Source organism: Myotis lucifugus, unplaced genomic scaffold (assembly GCF_000147115.1).
Source record: "Myotis lucifugus unplaced genomic scaffold, Myoluc2.0 scaffold_1436, whole genome shotgun sequence".
NCBI classification, from domain to species: domain Eukaryota; kingdom Metazoa; phylum Chordata; class Mammalia; order Chiroptera; family Vespertilionidae; genus Myotis; species Myotis lucifugus.
In genome coordinates, this window is record NW_005872484.1 from 19,504 (window position 1) to 45,753 (window position 26,250).

Genomic DNA, 26,250 nt, shown 5'->3' on the forward strand with positions numbered 1-26,250 from the left:
GGTTCATACACATTCATACTATTTCATTGGTTTATTATAGTGAATTTCAAGTTATTTTCACCACACTCTTGCAAAAACGTCAACTCATTGAGCAGGGATTAGGAATTTAAAACGCTATCCTACCCATTGCACAACCGTTTCAAGGCAAAATCCTAATGTTTTAACACTCCCTTCCAGGCATTAAGGCTCTATTTACATTTATGCTAGGTTTTTCAATCACTTTTCTAATCATTTTTCTCGTCTATCCTTGTAAAATCTGTTGGAATCACTTCTTTACAGTTTATTTAGTTTTAAGAACAGGAAATTGTAAATTTTTAAAACACCTTCTTCCCAAAACGCTAACTCATTCAGGTGCAATTCCGCATGTAAACACTCTCCAACCCATTTCAAAGCTGTTGGAACGCTAATTCTCATTGATTTAATACTGCCCTGCACATATGAAGGCTCTATTTACATGTATTACAAGTGGTTCATACACATTCGTTACTAATTCCCTGGTCTATTGTAGAGGGCCCCCTGGGAATGCACATGGATGACCTTTAAATTAATGTCAGCTGAGTCCGAGGTGACTGGCAGGGCCGTCTCCCGGAAAAACAGCCTCCCAAAATGTCGGAGACTGTTATCAGTACTGATATCTTATCTTTATCCATGTGCTGGGAATAAGGAATGAATTGACCCACCCAGGTCTTGATATGCTAAATCCTGTCCTTGTGCCAGGAATGAGGAATGAATAGGACCTGGGTACACCCAAAATTCCTTTGACCTTAAACCTCCCCTTTGGAAGTAAATAAATGCGCTGTGTTGTCTGTGGTGGGTGTGACTGTCTCTCCATCAGAGTGGCAGCCCCCCACCTGGCCCCAGCTTTTCTCTATTTCTGTGTCTGGTCTCGTTTTTTCTTTATTTTCTTAATCCCCAGCTCCTCCGCTCAAGAACCTGTCGTTTTTCCCGTGCGGGTCCCGGGAAACAGAAACAGCTCACCACAATTGGCGCCCGAACAGGGACTGAGTAAGGAGGCAAGAGAAGAAAGCGAGGGGATCGCTCCTAGAAGTGCGCACGCGTCAGATTGAAGGTAAGGAGTGTATTGTGTGAATTGAATCAACCGGGTGTAAAATATGGGTAATTCAGGGTCTCGGGAAAGAGATCTCTACTCTCAAATACTTAAAAGTATGCTTAAAGCTCGAGGATGTTCTGTTAAGCGTAGTCAGATTCTTGAATTTTTAAATTTTATTAATGAAACATGCCCCTGGTTTCCTGAAGAGGGAACCGTGGATATTCAAATGTGGGAAAAGGTTGGAAAGCAGTTGCGTGACCGATACACAGCAGAAGGTCCAGAGAAGATTCCTATTCCCACGTTTACACTGTGGCCATTGATTCGTGATTGTCTTGATCCAGCACAGGCGAGTTCAAGAATGCCTAAGCGGGATGTAGCTAAGACTTTACAGCCTGCAGTTGAGGAGGGCGAATCTTTAAAAATATCACCTCTACCCTCTGCGCCTCCTCCACCTCCCCCCGCTGCTCCTGCTGCTGCTCTGCCATCTGTAGTTAAGAGTCCGCCTAACAAAGATTTGCCTCCAAAATATGAGCGGGAGCCAGAGATTGAGGAAAAGAGAGGCAAGCATCACCGTGAGTGGGATGATTCAGATGATGAGAAAGATCTTGCTCACAGTTTTGCAAAAATGGCCCTAGCCACCCGGCCTTTACGGCTACAAGCTGATGCACAGCCAAATGTGAAAGTAATTTCAACTCCTGCACAGGTACTGTCCCCTTTACAGCAGACCTTACGGGAGGCCAGACGAGCTGGAGAGGATGTTACAGGATTTTCAATGTATCCTGTCGTAGAAAGGCCAGACCCTACCAATCCAGGGCAGGTACTGAGAGTGCACGAGCCTATTCCTTTTAAAATCCTCAAGGAGTTTAAAAGCTCTGTCTCCATGTATGGCCCCACTTCTCCATTTGTCTTAAGCTTGCTTGACACTGTGACTAGTGAAGCTCTGCTTCCTCTGGACTGGCAAACACTGGCTAAGGCATGTCTCTCCCCTGGAGATTATTTAATGTGGAAATCCAATTGGACTGAACTTAGTACAGAGCAGGCGGCTAGAAATCAACAACATGGTGTGCCTATCACTCTTGAAATGTTAACAGGAACGGGGGCATATCACAGCTTACAGGCTCAGATGATGTTCCCTTTGCAAGCTTATCAGCAGATAAGTATTTGTGGTACTAAGGCTTGGAGGGAGCTGCCCACTAAGGGAGAAAAAACCATGGACATTGCTAAAATTATACAGGGGCCAGAGGAGCCCTATCAAGACTTTGTGGCACGGTTGCTTCAGGCAGTAGACAGAGTGATTGGAGATCCCGATTCGGGATCTCTACTAGTGAAGCAACTGGCTTTTGAGAATGCCAATAGAACATGTCAGGAGGCTCTACGCCCCTACAGAAAAAAGGGGTCAATTCCTGAGTTCATCCGTATTTGTGCTGATATTGGGCCTTCCTATGTTCAGGGAGTGACTTTGGCTGCTGCATTGAAAGAGTCTCTGCAGAAGGACCATTCAGAAAAGAGAACTTGTTTCAATTGCGGAAGGCCAGGTCACCTTGCTAGGAATTGCAGGCAACAAGTTGCCTCAGGGGGACAGGGAAGTTCTGCTCCTAGTCTCCCTGCTAGGCAGCCAGATCTTTGCCCTCGCTGCCGCAGGGGAAAACATTGGGCCAATGGCTGCCGCTCCCAGACGGACATTAATGGCCAGCCTCTTGACTCACGTCAGGGAAACGGCAAGTGGGGCCGGCCCCGGCCCCACCAAACAATAGGGGCACTGTTGCAAACAGTAGGGGCACTACTGCCTGCGGAAGGCCTACCGTCAGGAAACTCTACCACGCCACCCCAGGAAGTGCAGGATTGGACCTCTGTCCCACCGCCGGATATGTATTAACTCCTGATATGGGTCCACAAGCAATCCCTACAGGGATTTATGGACCATTACCTGAGGGCACCATGGGACTTATTTTAGGAAAAAATAGCTTAACTATGAAAGGATTTCAAGTTTTACCAGGTGTGATAGATCAAGACTATACTGATGAAATTAAAGTTATGGCACAGACAACAAATACCATAATTCAAATTTTTCCAGAGACTAGGATAGCCCAGATTATAATTTTACCCTATTATAGAGCAGGGAAACTTCTCTCCACAGAGCTTCGGGGAGAAAGAGGATTTGGGTCCTCTAATCAAACGTGCTGGGCGCAGCTGGTTAAACGAGGGCGCCCAGAGCTAGAATTAAAATTGAATGGTAAAGTTTTCCTAGGAATAATAGATACGGGGGCAGATGTTTCTGTGATTGCCTCCAGGCACTGGCCCCCTGCATGGCCTCTTAATACAGCCACTGCCAATTTGCAAGGCATCGGCCAAGTCTCTCAGCCTCAGCAGAGTGCGCAGCTCATCAAATGGGAAGATTCAGAGGGAAATACAGGATATTTTACACCTTATGTACTTGATCATTTACCTATTAACCTCTGGGGAAGAGACATTCTAGAGCAAATGGGAGTATTACTAATGAGTCCCAATGCTGCGGTTACAGCTCAAATGTTAAATCAAGAATTTTATCCCGTTAAAGGATTAGGAAAAGGGCAGCAAGGCAGACTATCTCCTATCCCCACGTCCACCCAGCAAGGGAGAAGTGGGTTAGGATACGGAGAGCCGCAGCCTTTTCATTAAGGGCCTTGGTCGTCTCTCTGACCCAGAAAAAGACTGCTGCAAAAATCACATGGCTGTCTAACGACCCTATTTGGGTTGACCAATGGCCCTTAACTGGAGAGAAGCTTCAAGCAGCACAGCTTCTAGTACAAGAACAGCTTGAAGCTGGTCACATTGAACCCACTTATAGTCCATGGAATACACCTATTTTCGTAATTAAGAAAAAATCAGGCGGGTGGAGACTTTTGCAAGATCTCAGAGCAATAAATAAGACCATGGAGGTTATGGGCCCCCTTCAATCAGGGCTGCCCTCACCTACTGCTATTCCTCTTAATTATGAACTACTCATTTTAGATTTAAAGGATTGTTTTTTCACTATACCTTTGCATCCGGATGACTGTAAACGATTTGCTTTTAGTGTCCCTGCAATAAACTTTAAAGAGCCAGCGAAGAGATACTCCTGGAAAGTGCTGCTGCAAGGAATGGCTAACAGTCCTACGCTATGCCAGGATTTTGTAGATGCAGCTATCCACCCCATAAGGCAGCAGCACCCCCAGGCATACATCATCCATTATATGGATGACATCTTGTTGGCTCATGAGAATGTGGACACTCTTCATAAAGTTTTTGCAGATTTACAACACTCTCTTTTAACTATGGGACTGTGTATTGCACCAGAAAAGATACAGAAAAGTTCTCCTTTTCAATATCTAGGCAGTTTAATTGAGGGACGTACCGTACGTCCTCAACGCTTACAAATTCGGACGGATTCATTGGTAACATTAAATGATTTTCAAAAGTTACTTGGGAACATTAATTGGGTCCGTCCTTCATTAAAATTGACTACTGCAGATTTAGCTCCTTTGTATGATATTCTTCGAGGGGATTCCTCACCATCTTCTCCTAGACAATTAACTGCTGAAGCTGGTGCTGCTTTAACCAAAGTAGAAGCTGCTCTTCAAGCTGCTCAGCTTACAAGAGTAGATTTAACTAAACCCCTTCAGGTATTAATTTTCCCTACTACTCACACTCCCACGGGAGTCATTTGGCAGGACTCAGGAGTAATAGAATGGCTCTATCTGGCCCATTCTCCAACCAAAGTATTAACACCTTTTCATGATTTGGTTTCTCAGCTCATAGCAAAGGCACGGTACAGACTAGTTCAATTGGTAGGGCAAGAACCTTCCCTCATTATAGTACCATTTACCACAGCGCAGCAAAGTTTGCTGTGGCAAAATTCTATAAATTGGCAAACGGCTCTTGCTAACTATCCTGGTCAAATTGGAAGTCATTATCCTGCTAACAAAATTTTACGGTTCTTGTCTTTAACAACTTTTATTTTTCCAAAAATAGTTAAACAGCAACCTCTCCCCCAAGCACTAACCGTCTTCACTGACGGGTCCAGCTCAGGGAAAGCTGGATTTCATAGTGTAAAGGGTTCAAAAGTAATTCAGACAAATTACTCCTCTGCGCAACGAGTAGAAATCCAAGCTCTCGTTTATGCTTTAAAAAGCTTTGCCTTTGAACCTGTCAACATCTATAGCGACAGTGCTTATGTAGTTGGAATGGCTACAATTATTGAAACTGCTACCATTGGATATACAAACTCTGAAGAGTTATTCCATCTATTTATCACCTTGCAAAGAGTTATTCAAAAACGGCAGTTCCCATGTTTTATTGGCCATATTAGATCCCATTCTGGTCTTCCAGGTCCTTTGGCTGCAGGTAATGAGGAAGTAGATCGTCTCGTTGCCTCAGTAGAGGAGACCACCCCATTTTCCATGGCACAGGCCTCGCATGCCCTGCATCATCAAAATGCCTCTGCCTTGCGCAAGGAATTCCATATTTCCCGAGAGCAGGCTCGCCAAATTGTCAAACAATGTCCTCAGTGTGTTATTCACCTCCCTGTGCCAGCATTAGGGGTGAATCCCCGAGGTCTTAAACCTAATCAAATCTGGCAAATGGATGTTACTCATGTGCCTGAATTTGGCAGATTTCGGTGGGTCCATGTCTCTATAGACACATGCTCACGTTTCATTTTTGCTACTCCCCGAACAGGGGAAAGTGCAAAGCATGTAATTAACCACTGCCTAGCGGCTTTTCCAGTAATGGTACGGCCCCTAGAGATAAAAACAGATAATGGACCTGCATATGCTAGTTCCTCCTTTCAGAAGTTTTGTAAGCAATACCAAATTGTGCATAAAACAGGAATTCCCTATAATCCCCAGGGACAGGCAATTGTAGAAAGAGCTAATAGAACCTTAAAAACTCAATTACAAAAACAAAAAGGGGGAGAGAGGTATAATCCTACTCCACAGAATCAGTTAAATCATGCCCTTTACACTTTAAATTTTTTAAATTGTGACGATGAAGGTCACACAGCAGCCGAGAGGCACCAAACTCCTGGTGTCGTGGCATCTGCCGGTATGGCAAGATGGAAGGATTTGCAAACAGGACAGTGGAGAGGGCCAGACCCAGTAATGAAGTGGGGAAGAGGCCACGTTTGTATCTTTCCAGAAGGAGCTTCTAACCCTATCTGGGTGCCAGAACGAGCAGTGCGTCATCACCATGGACCTGGGAGAACAACTCATCCCACCTTTCAAGAAGCTGAAGATCACATCTCCGGCGATGACGCCAGTTCAGCCATCGGCCCCAAAGAAGGAGAGAAGAGTAAGGCAGCAGGCTAAGACCACCCGAGAAGCTAGTGTCCCCACATGGGGTCAACTGAAGAAGCTGACCTCCGATGCTCAGCAAGTAGTGGAGAAACAGGGGGTTCAGGTAACCCCCTCCAACCTTTTTCTTGCTATGGTGACACTTGTCAGCTGCCAGGTAAGTATGGCTGCAGCAGAAATTTACTGGACTTATGTTCCAGATCCCCCCATGGTCAATCCAGCCACCTGGACTGGAGATTCAGTGCCAGTATTTACTAATAACACCAATATGGTTGGGGGTAGCTCCGACAAGCATATAACTCCTTCCCAAGGTGATTATACTTATAATGGCTTTAGTGGGGAGCTCCCTATTTGCTTGTCAAAAAGGGGAACTTCAGGATGTTTACAACTCGGCCAAGAGAGTAAGACATCTTATGGTGGCACAAACATTGCTAACATTGAAGGCCCCTGGGATATGGGAAAATATGTTCAGACAGTCACTAAACTAGGATTTCCTAAGGCCACCCGATGGCTGTCTGATAAATATCCCCTGCTCCCCTCCTGCCCTAATAGTACTACTTCTGAGCTGGGAGCATTTCCTCTATGGCAAGATTGTGCCAACCCTGTACCAGTGAGGCATAATATTTCTGGCTCTGACTTGTATGTATTGGATTGGTCCCACAGGCTTGATGCTAAATATCCCTACCACGAGCCTATGTCACCAGGAGGGTTTGTAGGTAATGCCCTAACCACAAACTCAGGAAATTTACAGAAAGATCTGTGGCGTTTAGCTGCTGCTCTTGATTTTCTTAATTTTACTGGCTCCTTTTCAGCTAACACTAAAGGAGCATGTACTTTAAACCCTTGTTATGGCTTACGAGCCTGTGTCCAGCGCCCATATGTATTGGTGACTGGAAATGTGAATATCACTAGACTGGACACCCATTATGCTGTCCAATGCCATCACTGTAACCTTACCAGCTGTGTCTCCAGGCATAACCTGAATGAAGATATATTAATTTTAAAGCAGCCTTCTTTTATTATGCTTCCTACCAATATAACAGGAAAATGGTATCATGATGTAGGCCTTCAAGCATTGCAGGAATTACACAATCAGCTGTCCAGGGAAAAGCGTGCTTTGGGACTTATTATTTTTGGTATTGTCACTCTAGTTACTGTTATTGCATCTGCTGTAACTGCTTCTCTTGCATTGACCCAAAGCATCCAGAATGCAAAGTTTGTCAATGAATTGGCTCAGAACACCTCAACTACATTCCATGATCAAGAAGATATAGACAAAAGGCTGGAAACAAAGCTAAATGCTTTGGAAGCTGTAGTGATAGGACTAGGTAGTCAATTGGAAAGTATCAAGTTGAGACAGCAGCTGCAATGCCATGCTGCTTTTAGATATATTTGTGTGACTTCAGCCCGCTATAACAGTTCTCTGTGGGATTGGAATAAAATCAAGATGCACCTACAGGGAATATGGAATCATAATAATATCAGTATAGACCTGGCGCGGCTACACAAACATGTGCAAGCCATTCAGAATAGTCAAGATGAAATTATATCTCCGGCAAAATTGGCAAAAGAATTGCTGGATGATTTTAAAAAATTTAATCCTTGGGAAATATTAAAAAATATCGCCTCATACCTAATTGGATTCCTTTGTGTACTACTAATCTTATCCTGCTCTTTTTCAGTCATCAGCAAGCTCCTGCGATCTCAAATCCGAAGGATCCAACTAGATGTCCACAAGCTGCATTTAAAAATTAAAAATGGGGGAGATGTAGAGGGCCCCCTGGGAATGCACATGGATGACCTTTAAATTAATGTCAGCTGAGTCCGAGGTGACTGGCAGGGCCGTCTCCCGGAAAAACAGCCTCCCAAAATGTCGGAGACTGTTATCAGTACTGATATCTTATCTTTATCCATGTGCTGGGAATAAGGAATGAATTGACCCACCCAGGTCTTGATATGCTAAATCCTGTCCTTGTGCCAGGAATGAGGAATGAATAGGACCTGGGTACACCCAAAATTCCTTTGACCTTAAACCTCCCCTTTGGAAGTAAATAAATGCGCTGTGTTGTCTGTGGTGGGTGTGACTGTCTCTCCATCAGAGTGGCAGCCCTCCACCTGGCCCCAGCTTTTCTCTATTTCTGTGTCTGGTCTCGTTTTTTCTTTATTTTCTTAATCCCCAGCTCCTCTGCTCAAGAACCTGTCGTTTTCCCGTGCGGGTCGCGGGAAACAGAAATAGCTCACCACAGTCTATCATGGTGAATCCTAATTGACTTAAAGATTTTCGGGCAGTTCTCTGAACTTATAATCATAAATTTTAAAAGATAAACTCCCTTTTTAAAAAATTGCCCATTAAATGTGTGGGAATGATGAATATTAACACTATTCTGCTCATTTCACAGCTGTTTAAACGTGAATTCTCAGTGATTTTACACTTTCCTACAGATACTAAGGCTCTATTTATATGTATAACAAGTGCTTCATAAACATTCATACTATTTCACTGGTTTATTATAGTGAATTTCAAGTTATTTTCACCTCATTCTTCCAAAAACGTCAACTCATTGAGCATGAATTAGGAAATTTTAAATTTGTAAAACACATTCTTCCCAAAATGTTAACTCATTCAGGTGCAATTACGCATATAAACACTCTCCAACCCATTTCAAATCTGTTGGAACGCTAATTTTCATGGATTTAATACTGCCCTGCACATATGTAGGCTCTATTTACATGTATTCCAACTGGTTAATACACATGCCTTACTAATTTACTGTATATCCTTTTGAATTCTAATCAATTTAATGACTTTCAGACAATTCTCTGAGCTTATAATCATAAATTTTAAAAGATTTAAAAACCTTTTTAAGAATGCCTATTAACTGAGTGGGAATTATGAATGTTAACACTATTCTACTCATTTCACAGCTGTTTGAACCTGAATTCTTAGTGATTTTACACTTTTCTACAGATATTAAGGCTCTATTTATATGTATAAAAAGTGGTTCATACACATTCATACTATTTCACTCTTCTATTATAGTGAACTTAAACTTATTTTATCCACATTCTTCCATAAACGCCAACTAATTCAGCCAGAATTAGGAATGTAAAATACTATCCTACCCATTTCACAACCGTTTGAAGGCAAAATCCTGATGTTTTAACACGACCTTACAGATATGCAGGCTATATTGACATTTATGCTGGGTTTTTCCATCACTTTTCTAAACATTTCTCTCGTCTATCCTTGTGAATTTTGTTGGAAACACTTCTTCACACTTTTCTTGGTTTTAAAAACAGGATTTTTTGAAATTTATAAAACACATTCTTCCCAAAACGCTATCTCATTCTGGTGGAAATACGAATGTAAACACTCTCCAATCCATTTCAAAGCTGTTGGAATGCTAATTCTCATTGATTGAATAATGCCCTGCACATATGAAGGCTCTATTTACAAGTATTCCAAGTGGTTCATACACATTCATTACTAATTCACTAGTCTATCCTTGTTAATTCTCATCGATTTAATGGCTTTCAGGCAGTTTTCTGCACTTATAATCATAAATTTAAAAGATTAAACCAACTTTTTTAAAAAATGCCAATTAACTGAGCGGGAATTATGAATGTTAACACTATTCTACTCATTTGACAGCAGTTTGAACGTGAATTCTAAGTGACTTTACACTGTACTTCAGATATTAAGGCTCTATTTGTATGTATTCCAAATGGTTCACACAGTCATACCATTTTACTGGTTATTATACTGAATTTCAAGTTATTTTAACCACATTTTTCCACAAATGCCCACTCACTGAGCCTGAATTATGTATGTCAAACACTATCCTATCCATTGCACCACGGATTGAAGGCAAAATCCTAATGTTTTAACACGACCTTACTGATATTAAGGCTCTATTTGCGTTTAGGCTAGGGTTTTCAATCACGTTTTTAATCATTTCCTTCCTATCATTGTGAATTCTGTTGGAAACACTTCTGTAATGTATTATTTGTTTTAAAAAGATTATTTTAAATTATTAAAACACATTCTTACCAAAACGCTAACTCGTTCATGTGGAATTCCTAGTGTAAACACTCTCCAACCCATTCCAAAGATTTTGGAATGCTAATTCTCATTTATTAATACTGTCCTGCACATATGAAGGCTCTATTTACATGTATTTCAAGTGGTTTATAAAAATTCCTTACTAATTCACTACTCTATCCTTATGAATTTTAATAGATTTAATGACTTTCCCGCAGATTTCTTAGCTTATAATCATAAATTTTAAAAGATTAGCCCTAGCTTTTTGGCTCAATGGATAGAGCTTCGGTCTGTAGACTAAAGGGTCAAGGGTTCGATTCCAGCCTAGGGCACATGCCTGGGTTGCAGACTCAATCCCCTATAAGGGGCATGCAGGAGGCATCCGATCAATGATTCTCATCATTGTTGATTCTATCTCTCTCTCCCTTTCTCTTCCTCTCTAAAATCAATGAAATATATTTTTTAAAAAAAGATTAAACCACCTTTATTCAAAAATGCCAATTAACTGACTGGGAATTATGAATGGTAACACTATTCTACTCATTTCACAGCTGTTTGAACGTGAATTCTCAGTGATTGTACACTGCCCTACAGATATTAAGGCTCTATTTATATCTATTCCAAGTATTTTATACACATTCATACTATTTCCTCGTCTATTATAGTGAATTTCAAGTTATTTTAACCACACTCTTCCAAAAACGCCAACTCATGGAGCCAGAATTAGGAATGTAAAACACTATCTTACCCATTGCATAACCGCTTGAAGGCAAAATCATAATGTTTTAAAATGACCTAAAAGATATTAAGGCTCTATTGACATTTATGCTAGGTTTTTCAATCACCTTTCTATTCATTTCCCTCATCTATCCTTGTGAATTCTGTTGAAAACACTTCTTTACAGTTTTCTTGGTTTTAAAAACAGGAATTTTTGAAATTTGTAAACCACATACTTCCCAAAACGCTAACGCATTCAGTTGGAATTACAAATGTAAACACTCTCCTACCCATTTCAAAGCTGTTGGAATGCTAATTCTCATTGATTTAATACTGCCCTGCACATATGAAGGCATAAATTACATGTATCCCCAATTTTTCATACATATTCCTTACTATTGCACTGGTGTATCATAGAGTATTTCAAATTATTTTCACTGCATTCTTCCAAATACGCCAACTCATTGAGCCAGAATTAGGTATGTAAAACACTATCCTACCCATTGCACAACCATTTGAAGGCAAAATCCTAATGTTTTAACACTACCTTACAGGTATCAATGCTCTATTTTCATTTATGCTAGGTTTTTCAATCACTTTTCTAATCATGTCCCTCATCTATCTTTGTGAATTCTTTTGGAAACACTTCTTTAATATTTTCGTGGCTTTAAAAACAGGAAATTTTACATTTTTAAAAAACATTCTTCCCCAAACGTAACTCATTCACATGGAATTACGAATGTAAACACTCTCAAACTCAATTCAAAGATTTGGAACGCTAATTCTCATTGATTTAATACTGCCCTGCACATATGAAGGCTCTATTTACATGTATTCCAAGTAGTTCATATGCATTCAGTACTAATTCACTGGTCTATCCCTGTGAATTCTAATCGATTTAAAAACTTAGGGCAGTTCTCTGAGCTTATAATCATAAATTTTAAAAGATTACACCACCTTTCTCAAAAAATGCCAATTCACTGAGCGGGAATTATGAATGTTAACACTATTCTACTCATTTCACAGCTGTTTGACCTGAATTCTCAGTGATTTTACACTTTCCTGCAGATATTAAGGCTCTATTTATATGTATAACAAGTGGTTCATACACATTCATACTATTTCACTGGTTTATTATAGTGAACTTAAAGTTATTTTACCCACATTATTCTAAAAATTCCAAATCATTGAGCCGGAATTATGTATGTAAAACACTATCCTACCCATTGCAGCACCATTTGAAGGCAAAATCCTAAATGTTTTAACATGATCTTACAGATATGCAGGCTGTATTGACATTTATGCTATGTTTTTCAATCACTTTTCTAATCATTTCTCTCGTCTATCCTTGTGAATTCTGTTGAAAACAATTCTTTACATTTTTCTTGGTTTTAAAAACAGGAATATTTGAAATTTTTAAAACACATACTTCCCAAAACTCTAACTTATTCATGTGGAATTACGAATGTAAACACTCTGCAACCCATTTCAAAGCTGTTGGAATGCTAATTCCCATTGATTTAATACTGCCCTGCACATATGAAGGCTCTATTTACATGTATTCCAAGTGGTTCATACACATTCATTACTAATTCACTGGTCTATCATTGTGAATTCTAATCAATTTAAAGACCTTCGGGCAGTTCTCTGCGCTTATAATCATAAATTTAAAAGATTAAACCACGTTTTTTAAAAAATGCCCATTACTTGTGTGGGAATTATGAATGTTAACATTATTCTACTCATTTCACAGCTGTTTTAACATGAATTCTCAGGTATTGTACACTGCCCTTCAGATATTGAGGCTCTATTTGTATGTATTCCAAGTGGTTCATACACATTCATACTATTTCACTGGTCTGTTATAGTGAATTTCAAGTTATTTTCACCACATTCTTCCAAAAACGCCAACTCATTGAGCCGGAATTATGTATATAGAACACTATCCTACCCATTGCACCACTGTTTGAAGGCAAAATCCTAATGTTTTAACACGACCTTACAGATATTAAGGGTCTATTTACGTTCATGCTAGGTTTTTCAATCACTTTTCTAATCATTTCTCTAATTTATCCTTGTGAATTCTGTTGGAAACACTTCTTTACAGTTTTCTTAGTTTTAAAAACAGGAATATTTGAAATTTATAAAACACATTCTTCCCAAATGCTAACTCCTTCAGTTGGAATTAGGAATGTAAACACTCTCCAACCCATTTCAAAGCTGTGGGAATGCTAATTCTCATTGATTTAATATTGCCCTGCATATATGAATGCTCTATTTACATGTATTCCAAATGGTTCAGACACATTCCTTACTATTTCACTCGTGTACCATAGTGTATTTGAAGTTATTTTCCCCACATTCTTCCAAAACTCTCAACTCATTGATCCGGAATTAGGAACGTAAAATACTATCCCAGCCATTGCACAACCATTTGAAGGCAAAATCCTAATGTTTTAACAGTACTTTACAGATATCAAGGCTCTATTTTCATTTATGCTAGGTTTTTAAATCACTTTTCTTATTATTTCCCTCATCTATCTTTGTGAATTCTGTTGGAAACACTTCTTTAATATATTATTGGTTTTAAACACAGGAAATTTTTAATTTTTAGAACACGTTCTTCCCAAAACGCTAACTCATTCAGGTGGAATTATGAATTTAAACACTTACCAACCCATTTCAAAGCTGTTGGAACACTAATTCTCATTGATTTAATATTGCCCTGCACCTATGAAGGCTCTATTTACATGTATTCCAAGTGTTTCATACACATTCCTTACTATTTCACTGGTCTATCATTGTGAATTCTAATTGTTTTAACGACTTTTGGAGAGTTTTCTGAGCTCTATAATCATAAATTCTAAAAGATTATACCACCTTTTTTCAAAAATGCCGTTAATTGAGTGGGAATTTTGAATGTTAACACTATTCTACTCATTTCACAGCTGTTTGTATGTGAATTCTCAGTGATCTTACACTCCTTACAGATATTATGGCTCTATTTATATGTATCTCAATGGTTCATGTACATTCCTTACTATTTCACTGGTCTATCATAGTGAATTTCAACTTAGTTAACCACATTCTTTTCATGCTAAAGGGAGCAATTCAACAAGAGTCTATAACTCTGGTAAACATATATGTATCCAATACAGGAGCACCCAAATACTTAAAACAAGTTTTGGAATATATCAAAGGAGAGTTTGATAGGAATGCAGTCATAGTAGGGGACTTTAATACCCCACTAACACTACTGGATACATACTCTAAACAAAAAATCAGCAAAGAAACAGCAATCCTAAATGACTCACTAGATCAGATGGACTTAATTGACATCTTTAGAACATTTCATCCCAAAACTACAAAATATACATTCTTCTCAAGAGCACAACAGGAAATTTTCAAAGATAGACCACATATTTGGACACAGGCAAAGTCTCTTCAAATTCAAGAAAATAGAAATCATAACAAGCATCTTCTCAGATCACAGTGGCATATAACTAGAAATCAACTACAATAAAAACAATGAAAAAAATCAAACACTTGGAGGTTAAATAGCATGCTATTAAACAATGATTGGGTTACCAAAAAGATCAAAGAAGAAATAAAAAGCATCCTGAAACAAATGACAATGAAAACACAACAATCCAAAATCTATGGTACACAATCAAAGTAGTCCTGTGAGGGAAAATGATAATAAATTATCTAACCTTGCAATTTAAAGAATTAGAAAGAGAGCAACAGGAAAAAAGAATTAGAAAGAGAGCAACAGGAAAAACCCACAGTAACCAGAGGGAAGGAGATAATAAAGATCAGAGCAGAAAAACAAACAAACAAACAAAAACAATACAAAAGATTCATGAAACCAAGAGCTGGTTCTTTGAAAGGATAAATAAGATTGATAAACCTCTAGCCAGGCTCACCAAGAAATAAAAAGAGAGGACACAAATAAACAAAAATCAGAAATAAAAGAGGTGAAGTAACAACTGACCGCACAGATATACAAAGGATTGTGAAAAAATACTATGAACAACTCTACTCCAACAAACTGGACAACCTCGATGAAATGGACACATTCCTAGAAAAATACAAGCTTCCAAAACTCAATAAGGAAGAACAAAAAAACCTGAATAGGCCTATAACTACTGATGATATTGAAACAGTAATCAAAAAGCTTCCAGCAAACAAAAGCCCTGGACCAGATGGCTTCACAGGAAAGTTTTACCGAACATTCAAAGAAGAACTAAAACCAATCCTCCTCAGACTATTCCAAAAAATTCAAGAGGAAGGCACACGTCCAAGCTCTTTCTATGAAGCCAGCATTACCCTAATCCCAAACCCAAATAAAGACACCACAAAGAAAGAGAATTACAGGCCAATATCCCTAATGAATATAGATGCTAAAATCCTCAACAAAATTCTAGCAAACTGGATCTAGCATTACATTAGAAAGATCATGACCAAGTGGGATTTATTCCAGGGATGCAAGGATGGTACAATATCCACAAATCAGTAAACGTGATACATCAATTTGTTTATAAATTGAGAGACAAAAAATCACATAATCATATCAATTGATGCAAAAAAGGCATTTGACAAGTCCAACACCCTTTTCTGATAAAAATGCTCAGCAAAGTGGGAGTAGAAGGATCATACCTCAACATAATAAAAGCCTTATATGACAAACCTACAGACAACATCACACTCAATGGGCAAAAACTAAAACCATTTTCTCTAAGAACAGGAACAAGACAGGGATGCCCACTTTCACCACTCCTGTTCGACATAGTACTGGAAGTGCTAGCCACAGCGATCAGACAAGAAGAAGTAAATAGCATTCAAATTGGAAAACCAGAAGTAAAATTGTCATTATTTGCAGATGGCATGATACTGTACATAGAAAACCTAAAGACTCCATCAAAAAATTATTAGACTTAATAAATAAATTCGGCAATGTAGTAGGATACAAAATTAATGCCAGGAAATCTATGGCATTTTTGTACACATTTAGTTTTATTGTAACAAAGCAACCTGTAAACTTTTTAAAAATATATTTTATTGATTTTTTACAGAGAGAAAGGGAGGATAGCGAGTTAGACATGTCGATGAGAAAGAAACATCAATCAGCTGCCTCCTGCACACCTCCTACTGGATGTGCCCACAACCAAGGTCCATGCCCTTGACGGGAATTGAACCTGGAAGCTTTCAGTCCACAGACCAACGCTCTATCCACTGAGCCAAACCGGTCAGGGCCAACTTTTAATGTTTAAAATTGAGCATTATCTTTCCTTTCCAGTGAAACAAAAAGAAAATTTAAAAATAAACAGGAACAGCCCTGACTGGTTTGGCTCAGTGGATAGAGCGTCGGCCTGCGGACTAAAGGGTCCCGGGTTCAATTCTGGCCAAGGGCACGTACCTTGGTTGCGGGTACGTCCCCAGTGGGGGGTGTGCAGGAGGCAGCTGATCGATGTTTCTCTCTCATCGATGTTTCTGACTCTCTATACCTCTCCCTTCTTCTCTGTGGAAAGTCAATAAAATATATTAAAAATAAATAAATAAACAGGAACAAAATTACAATAGAGAAATGTCAATTCCGAATAAGATCCTACAGGTTCTGCTTATTCTCCCATCGAGTGGCAGGGTTCAAGTAATCATTAGAAGAGAATTCTATTTTAAAAGTGTCATCTTAGACTGCAATGATGCCTGTTTGACATCACAATTAAACATGCCAAAGTAGAAGCCATGTTTTCAAAATGCCCACTTAACCCACCCAAACATCTCAAATCCCCCTTTGCTGAACCCCCCCCTTTTAAAGTTTTTTCTCTTTTTTTAAACAAGAGAAAGTAGACAGATACATGTTGGTAAATGCTAACTGTCCATATTTACAGAGACACAGTGTAATCTCTGAGTCCAATATACAGAGAAGGGAGGGAAAAAAGCTAGAATTCTATGCAATACTACACAGGGGCCTAGCAACCTCCAGCTCCCAGCAGAGCTAAGGGAGCGAAGGTTTTCCTTTTTTCCCACAGAGCACGGTGGTGTTGATTCCATTAAGTTTTTCTTGAGACAGGAAGGGATAAAAATGAATTTGGAACAGAAAGGGGCACAGATTCTTTTCCCACTGTATTCTGCTCAAGGTACACCCTCCCCCCAAAGAAGGTGAGAACCATGGTGTAAAGATGGTCTAAAGGAGAGAAAAGAGACCTCAAAAACAGGGCGACTGAGCACAAGGGGCAGGAGAAGGAAAAGAATAAATAGACTGCGACTTGCTCCCAGGGACTGGAAAAAATTTAAAAAGGTTGGGACCCATCAGTGTTCATTAGTCATCTTCTCCTTCATCTTCCTCTCCTTCTTCCCCCTCATCATCATCATCTTCTTCTTCCCCTTCCCCTTCTTCATCATCTATGTCAGGAACCAAGTAGTACTGTAATGGATTTGGCCAAATGTCATCTTTGATGACTTCTCCTAACTCATCTGCACCTGCATCAGAATGGTCAGTAACCAGGTAAAGAAGATTTCTGGTTCCTCATGCTGTCTCTTCCTGCTGGCTTTATTCTGTGTTTGACTTGAATGTTTCATCAAATCCTTTCCAGATTTCCATTTGATTTCAGTGAACTTTGAAGGTGGATCACCACTCTCACTCAGATGAAACTCTTTGGAGCAAACTTTATTTTCAAAGTAAGGATTTTCATCAAAATAAAAATCTATTCTGTAACCTGATTTAATATCTTCAAATTCTGTCACTTCAACTCTTGTCAAATAATGCAGTGCCTCTTCATCCTCTTCCCCAAGCAGTGCAGACACTTGTGGATGGTTGACAACTGTTGTTATCCCAAAATGTGGGATTTTGACAATCAATTCTGACCTCTTCTGAAAAAATGTTGGCAGAGTTGTTATATTTCTGTTCTACTTTCAAAATCTCCTCACTGGCTTATTCATTAAGTCTATTTCATTTTATACTTCATCAATATGTTCAATTGCATCTTGCTGTTCTTTTTCTCCCTTTGGCACATCCTAAGGGTCGGCTTCTTCTCTGGCTTGGGGGCTGGAGGCAGTTTTGGTTTCTTCATTTGAGATGGGAGTGAGGGACTGATGTTTGGGGGCTATGCTGTGAGGAAAGTCCGAGGATCTGAATGCTGGGAAGTCACTGGGCTCGAAGGCACACTGAGCACTATTCTATGGCATTTCTATACACCAATAGTGAACTTACAGAAAGAGAGATTAAAAAAACAATCCCATTTACTATTGCACACAAAAAAATTAAGATACTAGGAATAAACTTAACTAAGGAGGTAAAAGAACTCTATTCATAAAACTACAGAATGTTGAAAAAAAAAGATAGATAAAGAAAGACATAAACAGATGGGAGAACATACCATGTTCATAGATTGGTAGAATCAACATCATTAAAATGTCCATACTACCCAAAGCAATCTATAGATTCAATGCACTCTCCATTAAAATACCAACAGTATATTTCAAAGACCTAGAACAAACTCTCCAAAAATTTATTTGGAATAAAAAAAGATCCCAAATAGCTGTGGCAATCCTGAGAAAGAAGAACAAAGTAGAAGAGATCTCAATACCAGATATCAAGCTGTATTACAAAGCCACTGTTCTCAAAACTGCCTGGTATTGGCACAAGAACAGACATATCAATTAATGGAATAGAATAGAGAACCCAGAAATTGACCCAAACCACTATGCTTAATTAATATTTGACAAAGGAGGCAAGAGCAAACAATGAAGTCAAGAAAGTCTCTTCAATAAATGGTGTTGGGAAAATTAGACAGATACATGAAAAAAAATGAAACTAGACCACCAACTTACACCATACACAAAAATAAACTGAAAATGGATAAAGGACTTAAATGGGAGACTGGAAACTATAAAAATCTTAGAAGAACCCATAGGTAGCAAAATTTCAGACATGTGCCGAAGCAATATTTTCACTGATACAACTCCTAGGGCAATGGAAACTAAAGAGAAAATAGACAAATGGGACTACATCAAAATAAAAAGCTTCTGCACAGCAAAAGAAACCATCAACAAAACAACAAGAAAGCCCACTGCATGGAAGAACATATTCGCCAATGTTACATCCGATAAGGGACTAATCTCCAACATTTATAGGGAATTCATACAACTTAACAAAAGGAAGATAAACAACCCAATCAAAAAATGGGCACAGGACCTAAATAGATATTTTTTGAAAGAGAACATAAGGAAGGCCAAGAGACATATGACAACATGCTCAAAGTCACTATTATCTGAGAGATGCAAATCAAAACAACAATGTGGTACCATCTCACACCTGTCAGAATGGCTATCAACAAATCAACAAATGACAAGTGCTGGAGAGGATGCGGAGAAAAAGGAACCCTCGTGCATTGCTGGTGGGAATGCAGACTGGTGCAGCCACTGTAAAGAACAGTATGGAGTTTTCTCAAAAAACTAAATATGGAACTCCCATTTGACCCAGTAATCCCACTTCTAGGAATATATCCCAAGAAACTAGAAACACTAATCAGAAAGGATGTATGCACCCCTATGTTCATAGTAGCACAATTTACAATAGCTAAGAATTGGAAACAGCCTAAATGCCCATCAGCAGATGAGTGGATTAAAAAACTGTGGTACATCTACACAATGGTACATCTACACTGATGTAAAAAGTAACTCCTACCATTCGCAACAGCATGGATGGTCCTGAAGAGCATTATGCTAAGCGAAATAAGTCAGTTAGAGAAAGATAAATATCACATGATCTAACTCATTTGTGGAAGATAATGAACAACATAAACTGATGAATAAACCAACCTCAGAGGGAAGGCAGGGGAGCGTGCGAGGGTGGGGTAAGAGATCAACCAAAGAACTTGTATGTATGCATATAAGCATAACCAATGAACACAGACAGTAGGGAGTGAGGGCATGTGCTTGGTGGTGGGAGCAGCCGGGGAGAGTTCAATGGGGGAAAAAGAAGACATATGTAATACTTTAAACAATAAAGAATTTTTAAAAATTAGAGAAACTCCTGGTAAAGTTCTCTTCCTACACCAGTTTTTTTCCAACTAAATCTTTTAGAAAGGAATTGGAGACAACTGTAGGGTCTTTCTCATTTTTATTTCTTAACGATGAGCTCAAAATCAGTATGTCCAATGCAAAATTTTGGTACTCTTCATTCCCACCTTTTAAACTTTATATATTTATTTCCTCTTGATACACATGAATTTAGTTTTTGGGTTTTGTCATTAATTGCTAAGGAATTTTAAGATAAAAATGCGAAGTCATTAACATCACGAGATACAAGGGCACTTTGGATTCCAAAATATCTTTATAGTGGGGGAGTAAGAGAAGCCTCACGTGTCACTTGCTTATTTTTTAAACTATTACTCTTTCAACTCTAATCTTTGAATAATATATTTTTTCTACAATATAAAATGACTTTTTAAATAAAATCAGCACCGTAACATTATCTATTTTACAATAAATCTGAAAGAAAAATTTGGAAAAGAATATTCTTACACCAAATGGAATAACTTGTTTTTTAACTTAAAATTTTTGGGTTAATTGCCTAAACACCTAAATCAGTGAATAAGAATTCTCAGCATCCAATCCATGAATATAGAATACAATATAATTTATTCTACTTTTTACTTCAAAGCCACAGAGATGACATCCATATAATTATAAAGCCTACTCTATATTTTTAAGTTCTCAATCCAAACATATAGATTAGAACAGGTGACTTTATTCCTGGCAACATTCATGGAAGGGCCAGATTCCTCATAAAAAGACAAAATAAGTTTGATTGGGAGCCGGCCATTGTCGTACTCACCCATCAACAGAATTATGGAAGTCAAGAGGCAATCTTTTTTCCTTTTTAAAATAGCAAAGGAACAAAAGAAGATTGGCTGACTGTTGAGTGGGCCCCATGTTAGAGTGCATAGCTCATCAGGATCAGGGCCAGCACCTGTGAGCAGTTATGTCATCTGCACTACAGCTTTTACCCTGGAAGGTATTTGAAAATACTTTACGCTCAAAATATATGTATCCATTCCTTGTCCGTGAGGTCCCAAGTATAAATCTAAAGTGATAATGGGCTTCTTCAGTCCGAAGGCAGGACTTCTTTGCAGTAGAGTGTCTCCAGAGTTTCACAAAAATAAATAAAAGCAGCAGCTAACGTCTTTTCAGCTTCTTGACCTCTCTGCATTTCGTTGCTTCTTCCTCCTGTCTCATTCCCTCAAAGTCCTCTTGCTCTTTGCTTCTTCCTTCTGCAGTTCTCTCCAACTACTCTCTATGTAACATAAGGCATAATCACTTTCATCTTTGTATTTTTATCTTTGTATTTTTTTCGGTCATAGCCAATGGATATTTTTTCCTGAGATTCTCCTTCATCTTCGATAAAATCTTCCATTTCGGAGTCATAGTCTTCATGTTCCTCCTCTTCACATTCTCAGAGTCTTTTGTAACCTCTAGGGAAGGGAAACTTTTCAGGACCTTGGGCAGATCTGTAGCCAGCTAAGGAAGGCTTCATTCCATTCATCTGTCCATTGCTGGGCTGGTAATGATATTCTTAGAAGATACTGTTTCTGAGACAAAAGTGCATTTGGGCTTATGGGGAGGATCTGAGCTACTAACTCTTCACCCAGGTCCCAAGCTGCTCACTGGTCTTCTAGGGCCTGAACTGCTGATAGGCCATCCAGCTGGAACTGAGCCACTTACTGATCCCCCAGGGCCACTGACTGACCTCCCAGGGGGGGGGCATTGAGCCACTCACTGGTCATCGGTCATGTGGACTGTGCACAGGCCACCCAGGGCCACCAGGACTGACCTCTGACTTCCCAGAACCACCTGAGCCACTGATGGGTCATCCAGAGCCCCCTGTACTACTGACTGTCTTCCAGGAGGATTTGAGTCACTGGCTGGCCTCTTGGTCCCACTGATTGATCGCTCAGGTCCTGAGCTGAGGCTGCCATTCTGGCACCTGGGCATGGAGCCAGAACTAACTGTAGGCCAAACACTCTCTGTGCTGGGCTGCCCAGGAGCTGGGCTGGAGCTGCCTGGCTGCCTGACACCTGGACTCTTAGCCTTATGTGGAGTGACCATGGGTCCAGGTATGGAATGGCTAGGATGGGGAGGAGATTTTTGGCTTTGTGCTCAGTAACAGATTTCTGAGTCCTTTTAGCAGAAGCCTTTGGAACACTTGGTGAATAGGTGCTCGAGTGGGTCTTTCCAGGCCCATTGAAAACAGGCCTGTCATGGTCCTCCCGAAACGAGGGTTGGGAGCAGTTGCTAGATCCTACTTTGGGCCTCTCTCCTGGCATAGATTTGGATGAAAACAAACCTAAATGTTTCTTATTAGCTGCGCTGGGTCTAGATTTCTTTTCAGCGTGAGGAAGGGCAGTGCCCTTGGGAGAAGGATGCTTGTCCCCAGAAACTCTGCTAGGTTTCGTGCCCATACTTTGTCTGAGAGGGCACCTTTTTGGTCAGAGGCAGTCCTGCATCTGCCTCAGGTTCCTTTTTCATATGTCTTCCTTCCCTCTCTAAGTTCTTGTGCAGTCATAGGCCACTTTTCTAGTTTTTTTCACTACCTTGATTTCCACTGGTTTGTACTGCTTTTTCTCAGCCAGCCTGAGTAGGTCAGTGAAGTCATGATGGTGGGGCACTTTTAAGGGGGACCTTTGGTTTATTTTCAACTTTGGGAGGAGGTTCTTGCTCTTCTTCATACTCCTGCTCTGATGCTGCCTGATTGTGTTCTAAGAATTCTTCCTCTTCTTCCATGTCATACTCTTGGTCTGTTCCCTGACTAGTGTGGCTTTCCATTGCCTGTCTTTTCTTTGATTTTTCCTCAACAGGAATCCCATTTAACCATGGAAATTGTCCTTTGTCCTCTTGGCCATAGCTCTTGCTTTCTTGTCATGTTTTAGCTCAATTCGCTTTTTGAGTAGTTCTTCTTTTCTCCTTTTCCTGTATGGCTTTTCTTCTGAGCTCCTCCTCTTTTCTTTTGAGAAAAGCTTGCACACTGCTGATTGGACACCCTTAACTTTTGGGTCTTTTTGGCAGGACCCACTGCCAAACTATACCTTTTCAGTGTGCTGTTGGTTCCTTGTCCTTTCGAAGCTATCATGAGAATTTCCCTGAAATCCATGTTGACCGAACTGGATAGAATGGGCCGCCTCTCAGAGAGGGATGAGAACGCATCTTACCTGGCGGCCAGCTGCAGCCAAATGAACTGGCTGGCCGCCTCTTTCTTACCTCTACTCAGCACCACCACTTTTGGCGCTGTCCAAGGTGGTCTGCCCACCCCCTTCCTCAAACGGCTTATATCCTTACAGGTCCAACGCTGCGCTCCCACCTTTGAAACTTTAAATAAAAGTTTTACATCCACAGATAAATTAGTAGATTGTTCCACATTCATTGACATAATCATTCAGTTGAGAATAAGTTACTTTAGTTTAATTGTTAAATCTTAGTTCAGCCTGGTTGGTGTGGCTCAGTGGATTTAGTATTCTCTCAGGCACCAAGAGGTCGCTGGTTTGATTCCTGGTCAGGGCACATGCCAGGGTTGTGGGCTCAATCCCCAGAAGGGGGCATGCAGGAGGCTGCCAATTGAAGTGATAGCTCTACCTCATCGATGTTTTAGTCTCTCTCTCCCTTTCCCTTCCTCTCTCTCTGAAAATCAATATTACCATATATTTTTTAAAATCTTAGTTCAGAAAATGGTGATGGACACGTACTTCCAAAATGTCTGAATACTTGCTTATATGGTGAAGAAACAAAAGTTCATATCGATTTTTTTACTAACAATCAATAATCTTACTTATCTAATATCTTTTTTATTTATTTCAGAAAGGAAGGGAGAGATAACATGCATATAAATACATATCATTTAAAACAGTACATAAAATATATAATCAAAGAAAATGTACAATGGCAACAAAACACATAAGATGCCTAGGAATGATCCACAATCTGTATAAATAAAACTTTAAAATGCTACCCAATAACAGACCTTGAACAACTGGACAGTAACATCATATTCTTGGGAAGAAAAATCATAATGATGTAAATCTCCCAATGTTGATTATAAATTTATTATGATTTGATTAAAATATCAGCAAGATTTTAAAGACCAAAACAAGCTCATTTAAGTTCACATGTTAAAATGAAAAATGTAAAAGAAAATTCTGGCGTAGGCAGCATAGCTGTGGTTGACCCATGTATCAGGAGGTTACAGTTCTGGTCAGGGCACATGCCCTGGTTGCAGGCTTGATCTCCCCAGTGGGGAGCGTACAGGAGACAGCTCTCTCATCATTGATGCTTCTGTCTCCCTCTCCCTTCCTCTCTGAAATTAATAAACATATTTTTAAATAGAATTCTGAGAAAAACAAATAAATGAATAAAAGCTACCCCAACCAGATAGAACAATGTATTGTGTTATAAACTACAGTAATTTAAAAACTTGGGCAATGTCCTGTAAATAGATAAACTGATGGAACAGAAAACAAAGTCCAGTAATAGACTCAAATACATATGGAAATTTGGTAAAATAAAAATATCTCCTTAGATCAGTGGGAAAATATGCATTATATAATAGAATGTTAGAAGAACTGAATGGAGAAAAATACTGAACCAAAATAAACTCATTTTACTCATAACTAATATAAAAACTGAAAGCTACTGAAAACCCAAGGGTACAAAGATATCAAAAGTGAAAGAATGGAAAAAATATATTAAGCAAACATAAGCCAAATAAAAAGTATATGATAACACAGAACACTCAAAGGCAAAAAGCATTACTATAAATAAAGAGCACTTCATATCAATAATTTCATTTTACCAGAAATATCCAAATTCACAAGCACTTCATAACATGAAATCAAAGTACATACAAGAGAGCTACAAGGGAAACTAGATACATTTATAATCATAATAAATTTAATACACCTCTCTCCTTCGGAGACAGAGCATACCTCTTTCAGAACCAATAGCCTCACACAAAGAATTCAGTGAAGATGTAAAACACTTCAACAACCTGAGCAGCAAACTGCATTCAACATTCAGATAACCCACTGCACCCAACAACCTTTCCTGCTAAAGGCATGAAGATGTTATTCCCAAGCTGCACATGCATACAAGTCCTTTGGTTGATCTCTCTCTTGCCCCCACCCTCCCTGGTCTTCCCTCTGAGGTTTGATGGTCTGTTTGATGCTTCTCTGTCTCTGGATTTATTTTTGTTCATCAATTTATTTTGTTCATTAGATTCCACAAATGAGTGAGATCACGTGATATTTGTCTTTCTCTGACTGGCCCCTCTTCAGGTCCCTCCATGCTATTGTGAATAGTAAGAGTTATTTCTTTTTTACAGCTGCATAGTATTCCATTATGTAAATGTACCATAGTTTTTTAATCCATTCATCTGCTGATGGGCACTTAGCTGTTGCCAAATCTTAGCTATTGTAAATTGTGCTGGGTGCATATAATTTTTCTGCTTGGTGTTTCTGATTTATTGGGATATAGTCCTAGAAGTGAGATTACTGGGTCAAATGGGAGTTCCATATTTAAGTTTTTGAGGAAACTCCATACTGTTTTCCACAGCGGCTGCATTCCCACCAGCAGTGCACAAGGGTTCCTTTTTCTCCACATCCTTGCCAGCACTTGTCGTTTGTTGATGATAGGAAAGTTCTTAGTTTTAAAAGTTCTGAAACACACTCCTAAATAGCATTTCATTCAGCACTTAGAGATGCTCCACTATAGCCACCCCCTTGTCCTGCTGACCTGCACTGAGGTGCTACTCCCAAGATGCACATGAGACGGCAGGGGAGGAGCACTTCAATTATTTTTTACATGAACCTGCTGGACTATGAAGCAGGTTTCAACTAACTTCAAAGAATTGAAATTATATACAAAATGTTTCTTGTTGTCATTGTAGTTAATCCAGAAATCAGGAACAGAGGTACCTAGAAACTCCTTATATTTAAAAGTTGTGAAATACACGTCTAACCCAAAAAATACATCACAATTCAAGTTAAAAAATAAGTCAAACTGAATGATAATACCACATACCAAAACTTATGAAAAAATGTGCACTCATAAATGCACATATTAGGAATAAAAGTTGAAAA

The 26,250-nt window shown here is 39.3% G+C and overlaps 1 protein-coding gene and 2 pseudogenes across 2 annotated transcripts; 1 reads left to right on the forward strand and 2 right to left on the reverse strand.

Moving 5' to 3' along the window:
• Window positions 1-1,020: 1,020 nt before the first annotated feature.
• LOC106695496 (pyrin domain-containing protein 3-like) lies at window positions 1,021-8,455 on the forward strand. 2 transcript variants are annotated; one of them, XM_014449817.2, is made up of 3 exons: window positions 1,021-1,069; window positions 6,206-6,517; window positions 8,043-8,455. In XM_014449817.2, exons 2-3 carry the CDS (start codon window positions 6,257-6,259, stop codon window positions 8,085-8,087), a joined length of 306 nt encoding a protein of 101 aa, XP_014305303.1. In that variant the 5' UTR covers window positions 1,021-1,069; window positions 6,206-6,256; the 3' UTR covers window positions 8,088-8,455. The 2 variants fall into 2 exon arrangements, with proteins under 2 accessions (XP_014305303.1, XP_014305302.1); XM_014449816.2 differs by lacking the exon at window positions 1,021-1,069 and having other exon boundaries at window positions 6,141-6,517.
• Window positions 8,456-17,431: 8,976 nt separating this feature from the next.
• On the reverse strand, window positions 17,432-19,823 carry LOC102441405 (annotated as a pseudogene).
• Window positions 19,824-21,226: 1,403 nt separating this feature from the next.
• Window positions 21,227-23,273, reverse strand: LOC102440168 (annotated as a pseudogene).
• Between the last annotated feature and the right edge of the window lie 2,977 nt (window positions 23,274-26,250).

Excerpts from the sequence above, each read along its gene's own strand:
- LOC106695496 (XM_014449817.2), top strand. The coding sequence starts at position 6,257 with ATGGACCTGGGAGAACAACTCATCCCACCTTTCAAGAAGCTGAAGATC. Across the intron at positions 6,518-8,042 it reads TGACACTTGTCAGCTGCCAG|TCATCAGCAAGCTCCTGCGA; the intron begins GTAAGTATGGCT and ends GCTCTTTTTCAG.